At 38.8% G+C, this 9,653-nt stretch overlaps 1 protein-coding gene across 1 annotated transcript in view; it reads right to left on the reverse strand.

The window, feature by feature from the left end:
- Positions 1-9,653, reverse strand: part of RGS22 (regulator of G-protein signaling 22) — a gene marked incomplete at its 3' end in the record, with an annotated part of 61,410 nt that overhangs the window by 36,294 nt on the left and 15,463 nt on the right. Inside the window, exons 5-11 of the mRNA XM_008940821.1 lie at positions 7,864-7,949; positions 5,988-6,153; positions 5,459-5,634; positions 2,983-3,244; positions 2,618-2,868; positions 1,902-2,063; positions 813-993 (exon numbers count right to left, since the gene is read on the reverse strand). Of these exons, the coding sequence (XP_008939069.1) occupies positions 813-993; positions 1,902-2,063; positions 2,618-2,868; positions 2,983-3,244; positions 5,459-5,634; positions 5,988-6,153; positions 7,864-7,949 (1,284 nt within the window). The remainder of the gene's footprint in view (positions 1-812; positions 994-1,901; positions 2,064-2,617; positions 2,869-2,982; positions 3,245-5,458; positions 5,635-5,987; positions 6,154-7,863; positions 7,950-9,653) is intronic.

A 9,653-nucleotide genomic window follows, 5' to 3' on the forward strand; every position in this document is an offset into this window, starting at 1 on the left:
CTGAACTCAGCTTCTTCTGAACAGAAAATCTGTCCCACTGTTTTCCCTGCATTATCTCCATTAATCAGCTTTTGAAAAAAATATAATTGTAGTCTAAAAGTACCCAGCTCAAAGTAACAGGTGTGTGTGAGTGGTTCTGTGGCATAGCCCATCCAGTTCTTGACACTGGAACCACAGTGTCAATTCACATTCTCAAAGTACCTTCTTGTCCTGAGGCTTAACACTGTGTTGCTGAAAATCTGAAGCTTTCATTACAGTTACCTCTCAAAATCAGTCTTTCAAGGAATAAAAGAGTCAAAAATGAACTGGCCACTTGCAAGCTACAAGCTGTGAAAAGGTCTGTGTTGTATGGTTTGTGGCCCTCTGTAGAAAGCAAAAATCACACATAACTAGTTGAAGGACTGTGGTGACAGAAAATGAGCAGAACTCTGCCCTTTGTACAATCACTAGGGGTAGATTCAGGGTAACTGTAATGAAGCTGTAAGAATTACTCTGGATTAAGATAAGAGCTGGATGAAGGGCAGAATCTGTGCTGCTAGATCTTTACTTTTGCAGTTCTAAGCATTCCGAGATAAAATATCTATCCAAAAGACTTATGTAGCCAGGATGTAACTGGGAAGATAATTTGACTTGATTTATAGCAATCTGTTACGTATAGTAAAATTTTGCTGCATTTTTATACACAACCATCTGCAACAGATCTGCTTGCTAAATCTTGACTTCCTATATTCTTGTTCCATTGAGTCCAAGGAGTTTTATGATAATTTTTGATGGGATAAGGCTTTGGTTTTCAATGTTGTGATCCTGCCTACCTGAGAAAGAGACGATTGTATCCTGGGCATGCAAGACTTAGGTGTTAGTGGTAGCAATGATACTATTTGTGGAAAAGGATCAATGTCCACCCTTGGTCTTTCTTGTCTTGTGTGCCACAGCTTCAGTTTTGCACAGGCAGTTTCTTTTGCTGTTGAATGAGTGGCACAAAATCTTGGACCCCTGGGGAAAAAAAAAAAGCTAGTAAGTGGCACTTCCCCAAAACCTGAAATACTGGCCTATTTGGCCAGTATTGGTGTTTATTGTACCAAGATATGATGCTATATATGCCTAGAAGTAAAAAACAGTATTAAAGATATGTTTAGTATTGCACTCTTCCAAATCTAAAACCAAGCTACACATAAATAAACTTAGTTTGCAAATTCTGCACCATTGCATAGTTGCATTTTTATGAGTCTGCAGAAGGATGTGCCCCATCCATCCTACAGCAAAGAATAGGAAAGGATTATAGATCACAGGACATAGACCATAACTCTCATGAGGCTCCACAGAAAAGTTCACATTTGGTTTTTGCCTGCAGCTTCCTGATCCTTCTTGGGGAGGTGCAAACACCTTCAAAAATTTAGCTTATGTTTTGGAAACAGGTTGGAATTTGTACCCTTGCTTCCGCTGTAAATACATAAAAGGCATTTTGTATGACAGACATTGTGACAATAAAGTCTCAGGGTCAAATTTCACATAGACCTATACACAGTGCATCCTCAGAAAACTGAGAAGGGCAATATGGAGAATAAATTGGGATATAATTAGCCTTACATGTCTGGAGGGGTTTCTCTATCCTAAAGCCTAAAGTTTAGTTAACTAACCTCCAAGACAGCTCTGCACAAAGCAGCTCAGATGCTCTGGTAGTAATATAACAAGGGCTCAGTAAGGCAGATCTACCTGGCCTCTCAGTATATTGCAGTTTACTTTAGACTCGACTAAAAATTCAGAGGCAACTTCTGCTAACATTTATGAAGACATTGGTTTCCATAATTGCAACAGGATAAGTGAGATGAAATAAACCTAAATCAAAGAAAAGATAAATTTGTTACACAACAGAATCTTAGTCCATGTTCATTTTTTCATACCAGTAAAGAAGCAGAGGTTTCACTACTTCAGGCTGAACCCGTCTTAAATGCGTTATATTCCACTGATCTCCATGCAGTAGATCAAGTCTGAGTAGCACTTCTGAGCTGAGAAAATAGTCTCCGCTGCTCAGCTGATACAGTGTTTTCATCTTACTGAGTTGCCTTGAGTCAACAAAAGCAGTCACAAAAGCATGTATCAGATACTATACAGAACCAAGCACAGTTCATCTTACTGGTTAAACTGCTGTCATGCAACATGATTTTAATTGCAAGTGGTAGAAGCCAAAATAGTTTTTCTGCAAATTAGAGACTGCGTGCAAGATAAAATGTAGAGTGCCTTAGAACAGACAATCTGAACCCAGCACAGCTTTTCATTAAAGCAGTTTGTCATCCTGAATGGCCTACTTCTGAATAAGTTCTTTTCTACTTGTTTGTTTATTTTTTTAACTTCCTGTTGCCATCTGTTTTCCAGATCTCTAACAAAGTCTTGATACTATGGCACTTCGTAAGAGCTGCAAATATGACTCTGCAAAAAGAATTTTATGAGCTTTAGCAGAGTCATTCCTGACTTAACTTGTCAGGTAACTCTTGATTACTTTAGTTGTGTCTGTTCTATTCAAACATAGCAATTTATTCTGAAATCTCAAAACCTGCATTGATCTAGCTTGGTGACAAGTATTAAATATTGTGAATAACTGTTAAATAATGAGAAGTACCTTTGCTGCCTTGTAGCATCCTTAAGAGCCTTTAGCCTTTCAATATCCATCCAGAGCCACCAGTACTTCTCCCCTTGTGTTCCTTTAATGAACTTCTTGAATCTTTCAAACTCCTGTCTTCTGCCAGTGTCATAAGTCCTGTCACTAATACACCAGGCAGCCCTATTGTCTGCCTCATCACTTTCAGAACTTGATCTCAAGCTTACTTCTTCAATATCTCGTTCTCTTACTTCTCCTGCAGAGTCCAAGGTAGTAAATGGAGTAGAACTTTTGGAAAAACATGACTCTGCAGTACCATGGGCAAATTCATTATTTTCTAATTTGTTTATAATCACTTCAGGCTGTTTGTGAAAATCCACACCGTTCTCAATGTCAGCATCTGACTGGTGGGTCAGTTCTGAAATGGGTTCCTCCAATACAAATTGAGTACAAGCTGGTATGAGTTCTTCTGGAGTCTTTAAAGTTGTGCTTTTCTGTCCATTTTCTTCTTTTGCTGTGTTGTCCCATTTCAGGTCTAGATGAACTCTTAACTGAGTGTGGGAAGGAGGTTCAGCAATGGTCACAGAAGAACCCTCCTCAGGCTCTCTGGATCTTTCACTAATAATGTCGGCTTTTGCTGATGCTGTCCTCGAAGGGGAAAGGAAACTCTGTTGGTGGCACTCCTTAGACAGGGAACCTGCTTCTGCATTAAATCAGAAAAGATCACTGAGCCCTATTTTGATTCAGGACTATTCTCTTGCATATCAACATTTCCCAGTTAAAAAATTCAACATATTTATATTGTGCTGGTGCAGAACAATCAGACCACATCATGCTGCAGAACAGAGGATAGCAGAGGTGTTTCTGCTGTTGGTATCTGGCTAGAAACTCAGCCCCATTACTCAGAAACTCATTCCACGTTGAATTGCAGCAGAGCAGTAGAGTTCAGGAACAAGTCCCTCTGGAGCCTACTGTCATGTTTACTCAGCAGAGCACCCCAGCTCCTCAGCACTTGTTAAACCACCTTGTTGTGCTACGAGGCTTGGTTTCTTCCTGACTATTTGGTCACAGTTTGATCGAAGCCACAGTATGTAGCAGGACTTGGTTTTGTTTTTGTCTGAAGAAGCTAGTAAATGATAATTCTTTTTCTACTTATGGTGGCAAAAGACTAAAACATGCAACAGACCTCTGTAAGTTGGGTAAGATCTTGATTTACATGGAAGCATGAAAAATCAAATTATTATGTCAAGGGCTCTGGAAACATTCAACTATCTTGCAGTCCAGTCTGCCACGGAAATGGCTTCTTCCCATTTAGAGATGTTTCATAACTAACAGGTTCAGAACAGTGACCAGCCCTGGTCTTTGGGTCTACACTTCTCTACTCAATTCCTTTTTTCCCAGCTCCTCAGCATCCCTGTGCTATTGAGCATGCCTTGTCACCCTGGTCTGCTGAGAAAGAAACTTACTGCTTTAAATTCCTCAAATGTCTTTTCTACTTCTGCCAGCCTTCTAGCAAATCGAGTACTTCTGGAGCATGTTAGCAAAGATGACCTTGACTACACACGCTGCATAGCTAGGTTAAAGCTGCTGTCGATGTAAGAGTCAGTCTTATAAAACTGATCAGATCAGAATAACTACAGATATTGTGAACAGCAGCATAATCTAAGTGAAAGTAAGAGAAAACAAAGTCATCATTTAATTGCGGGTCTGCAATATCTTCCTATCAATTCCGTGTTTAAACTTTAGAATAAATTGACTTTTCTGAATTTCGCTAAACCAAGTGAATAGCATGTCTAAAAAGGGGTCTCTGACTGAGAGAAAGCTGTATTTCCTGTGAAATGAGCACACGGAAGAGTAATAAGCACATACAAAATGGAAGTCTATGTTAGAAAAAGTTAAATATTCAGTAAGGCAAAATGCTGTTGACTGCAGGATAACTGCAGCAAAAGAAGAGGATGGAGAGGCTTTCCATAGGCCCATGTCCAGCCCACTGCAATACAGAGCTAAACTGCATTATGATGCTCTGCAGGAATGGTGCATTTGTGACCTCTCTTCTCAAATCACTGCAAAAATCAGTGGTAGAGTCATGAGCTGCAAATGAGTGTGACTTGAACAACTTCATGAATAATCCATGCATCAGAAGTATATTTTGTGAGGTGGCCCTCATGGGTTTGGGGAAGAAGATAGACTTCTGGAATTACCATGTCTTCCAATTTTCCATTCAGCCATTGGACTCCAAGGTCCCAGCAGTACAAGTCTCAGGCTGGAATGGCTGCCTTTTCCTCTGAGAATAGGGAAGCTAGAACTCCTAGCATACGAGCTGAGACTTCTCTGTTCATCTTGGCACTGGCCTACAGGGCAGAAGCAAGGCTATGCAATCAGGTATGTGCATCTGTATGTTCTCTCCCAGTACCTTTGAAACCTGCTGAGCAATTTTAGTTAAATTTGACAGATAGATAGGAACGTCATGAACAGTTAGGTTCCATAAGATTAAAATATTGGCAACCAAAGGCCACTAGGTGCCCATCATGAATACCCTAAGATGGCTGCAACACAAACCATGCATTATTAAATACCAAAAATATCCAGACAAGAAAGTTTTCCAAAACTTACTAAATGGGGGGGAAAAAAATCATCTGCTGAAACATACAGATATCTGTGTAAGAAAAGAGACTTCTACTATCACATAATTACTTGGCTACTAAATCAAATTTCTTTTTAATGTTGTGGCTATGGAAAGAAACAAGGTAGCATGTTATAGTCAGAAGGTAATAAGTGGAGTTAGTAGCAATTACTTGGAATGCCTTTTCTTTCCCTCTTGTGAGAGCGGTGTTGTAAACACTGTGGCTGAGCCCCTGCTACTTACCCAGAAGTCTGTCTTTTTCACTGAATGATTTACCTCTTTCCGGCTGCCCAGGCAAACACTGAAAATCTTGAATTTGACTAGAAGCTATAGGACGCATAAATGAATCTGTAGGCTTCATTGATTCACTTTGTTTTGCTAATGTAAACCAATCCTTTGTTTGAGAAACTGTAGCCTAGGAAAAGAAATTTTATAGAATAATTTAAATTTATTTATTGCAGTGTCTGTCTCTAAGAGCAAAGGGCTTACTATCTGTGGTCGTTTTGTGCAGTCTGTTTGTGTAGATTTCTGTAACAATAGTTCCCAGTGAAGAGAGCTGTATGACAGTAGCTGAGTATACCTGTAGCCCAGCTTCTGGTTATGCTGTATTACAGCCCATCAACCTTCGTCTGTAGTATGGAGTTCTTTGAAGATAAGGGATATCCAGAGAATCAGTTGTCTAACTAGGTTATGCCCTTAGTTACAATAATTTAATCCAATGCATTCAACCTTCCTTGATGTTACACCCACGAAACCTGTTTATTTTACCTGGCCAAGCGATATGTAGAACTTCTTCATAGCCAACAAAGTGTCACTTTCCTTAGGAGGAAGGGGATTTGTGTCTCGCTTCCTTATCCAGGGGTAATAGTCACTATCTATAACAAAATTAATGCCAGTCTTGCTCCATTCTACCTGCGATATCAACTTAGCTAGCCTAAAATTAAATGTTGAGACAAGAAAATAGTTAATTAATTTGCTTTTAATCAGAGAAATAGTTTGATTTTTTTTCTCCAGAATAGGCAATAAAACCCATGACCAATCTAAAAATAAACTGCTACAGAGAACTTCATAATCTGTTTTGTTATTTCATCCTTTGCCTGATGTCACACGTAAACACCAATACTGCCATTCCATAGTCCGCCAGCTTTACAGATGGTGGACTGCTTTGCATGATCAAGCTTTATCAGTAAAACTGATTCTGCCGTTCCTATTCCCTATACAAGCAATCTTCCAGCAGCAGTGCCACAGCAGCCATCATACTACTTGAACTTTTGGATGGTAACGCAGGTGCCATCCTGTTCAGCTGGCAGCTGTGTGAGGACTCCATTGCACTGAACAGCACTCTGGTGCAGCCTTGTGTTAGTCTGAACCTATGCTCAACGTTCAGGAAAGGCAGTCCTTCAACCACATGACAATAATGAGGATGCTCTGGGCTCATGCATTGGGGCAGAACTTAGTTTATTTAGGAAGCAGTAGAAAACCAATCGAGGTGCATGTGAAAGGAGGACAAAGCCTGTACCTGAGCCTCCCACCACGAGTGAATGCCCAGTTTTCTTAGTTGCCATGATATGTGGGCAAATAGGATTTCATTCTAGGGTTGAGGTATCTTCATCTTTAAATACAAGTTCCCCTTTTATTAGCTCAGCTTATCTCGATTCATGATAGCAGTTTAAACCACTGATGGCAGTGAAAATTAGGTAAATGCCCACAGTTAGTTTTATGTAATACTCTTAGGTAACTCTGCTAGTTCAAAGAAATATTCTTGCTATACCAGAATATTCAAAGCGCTTTATAAAACCCAGATACACATACAGCAGGCTGCCACTAAAGGTAAAACTGAGCACTCTTTCATGGTTTGTTTGTCCTGTGCAGACTTCCCTGTGAACTTAGGTACAGTTTTCTGGATATTGAAAGTTGAAAATACTTTAAAATTTTTAACGTAGAAGTCTATACCCTAGTAATTAGCCTGTCATTACAATCAGCAAACATGAATTTAATGAACCACACTGCCAGGCTGCACCTTTTAGGACCCCTGAAACACACTACAATTATTAGCATCTAGACACAACCTTAAGGGATGTAGTGGCAGATACTCCCAAAAAGCATATTAAACCTTCTAAACATCTGCTGAAAGGACATCTGGAAAAATATAGCAACTGCATAACAGTAAATCATCCAACTATGCCACAATATCCCACAGAGAACCCTTCAAAAGGAAGTCTTGCCAGTGGGCCCAAAGACACAAAACTAATAATTGAAATTAAAAGGACTGGCTGGCTTTATTTTTCCAAATAGATTTCATAGATTCATAACTTCCACTTATATAGCTTACATATTGTTGAGAGAAAGATGCATGGCTACCATGATATCTCTGTGGAACAGAGATTCAGAAATCAGTAAATGCTACTCTTACTCTCTCCATAATGGTGTAATTCCTCAACCTATTCATGGTTAAGGAAAATTACAGAATGATGGTTGAAAAAAGTCACAGATTTTACTTTATCCCAGGAACTAAAATGCTAAAATTAAATAGACAGGATTAAAGCTGGGAGAAAACATATTAAAAGTACCATCAAGATGAATTAAACAGAAGAGAAAAATGTATGACTTCAAAAATGAGAGACAGCATAAAAGGTTGCAATACCTGTACTCAAAGTAACAGTCACTTTCTAGAAACGCTGGAAGCCTTTCTTTCTTAATCCACTGAATCGCTTGTTCTCGATCAAGACACTATTAGAAAAGAAATGCCAAAGATTTGCAGTATTCTTTACTTTCTTGTTTTGTTTGCCACATAACTGATTCTCTCCATCCCTCTTCTACAGAAGCAGTGTCTCAGGAAGACAAATATACAGTGAACATCACCTCGTTATCCAGTTTAGCTTTAATCATGCTGGGACAGTTGAGTTAATTTACTTTGTTATTAACAGCTAAAAAGGTCTAGATTGGATCTCACCTATAAGAGTACAACTTTTTAAGCAAGCCATAGGTGTTTTTTCTTCAGAAATAACATGTGGATGAACCGTGCTTTTGATGTGAGACCAGGCTGGATGAGGCTCTGGGCAGCCTGATCTAGTGTGAGGTGTCCCTGCTCATGGCAGAAGGGTTGGAATTGGATGATCCTTGTGGTCTCTTCCAGCCCTGACAGATTCTGATCTCTTTTAACAGAGGTCTTTAGAGCCCTAATGGCTTAATGGTTGGACCTGATGATCTTAAATATCTCTTCCAACCTAAAGGATTCTATGATTCTATGTACAATTCCAAATGCAAATTAGATACTCATAAATTTTCTGCAATAGGAAGTTGCTAATTTTTCTGACTTTACCAGATTCCACGAATAATGACTACTACATTTTTCTTCAAGAATTTGGAATTTCTTGAAGAAATTCCAAATAATAATAAGAATAAGGAATGCTTAAATTAAATTATACTCCCAGAACAAAAGAGCAGCGGATATTAAAAACAAAATCAAGCAAACAAAAAGCCAATCAGTTATCACCTTTCCCACTTTTCTGTTGGTGTATTAAATAACTGCATCGTACACAGTAATTTTGACAGTGGAAACCTAAGTGTTTGTTGTGCATCAGTCCCATAACAGATTTCTGCACAGGCAGTCTAAGCTTCAGTGTCTCGTCAAAGCAGAAAGGGAGGTGACTCCAGAAGTTGTTTGGGGGATGAAAGGAAAGTGTTGAGAATTGAGCTACATAGAGCCAGCTAACCAAAAAACTACACCTAGGGTCTTACACAGGGAGCAAGACTATAGGCCACAGTCACCCATAACTGTTTCCCTTAGAAATGACAAACAGCACACTTTTTAATTTTTATTTAAGAACTCTTTTTTATATCTATTCCACTCTTAGGGGATGACTTATTTTATTTATCTGAGGTGTGTTTTTCCTTTTAGTGAAGGTGAGACTGATGATTTGGAAGAATGAAGTAACTCCCCTTGTCCATAAACACAGGTGAAGTTTGGGCAAGGGTGGATGCTACTTAGTATATCAAATAATCAGTTTATGTAGATTACATTCTAAATTTTCTTTCCATGAGCTAATATTCCGTTAGGTACAAGGGTTATTTCTGCCTCATATATATCTGTATGGGATTAAAAAAATCTGAATTACTCAGAAAGTGGGTGGTTTCATTTAAAGAGAAGAAAATATTTCAAAATATGGAAAGCTTATGTTGGCAGTGGCTCATACAATGTAATTTGTGGAGATGGGGGCTAATTACTCCCAACCACACAGTGTATGCCTCTTTTTAGTAACTGACAAGTTTTCCGGAAATAAAGAAGATCGTGTCTTTATTTTGGCATTTAATATTTATGTATTTACTGACTCACAGCCAGTTTTTTATCTCAATGATTCATAACATGTTCACATCTGTACATGACTGGTACAGAAAATTATATATACTATCAGAAGGAAATAATCTCTACTC

This window comes from Merops nubicus, unplaced genomic scaffold (genome assembly GCF_000691845.1).
Source record: "Merops nubicus isolate BGI_N331 unplaced genomic scaffold, ASM69184v1 scaffold7695, whole genome shotgun sequence".
NCBI classification, from domain to species: domain Eukaryota; kingdom Metazoa; phylum Chordata; class Aves; order Coraciiformes; family Meropidae; genus Merops; species Merops nubicus.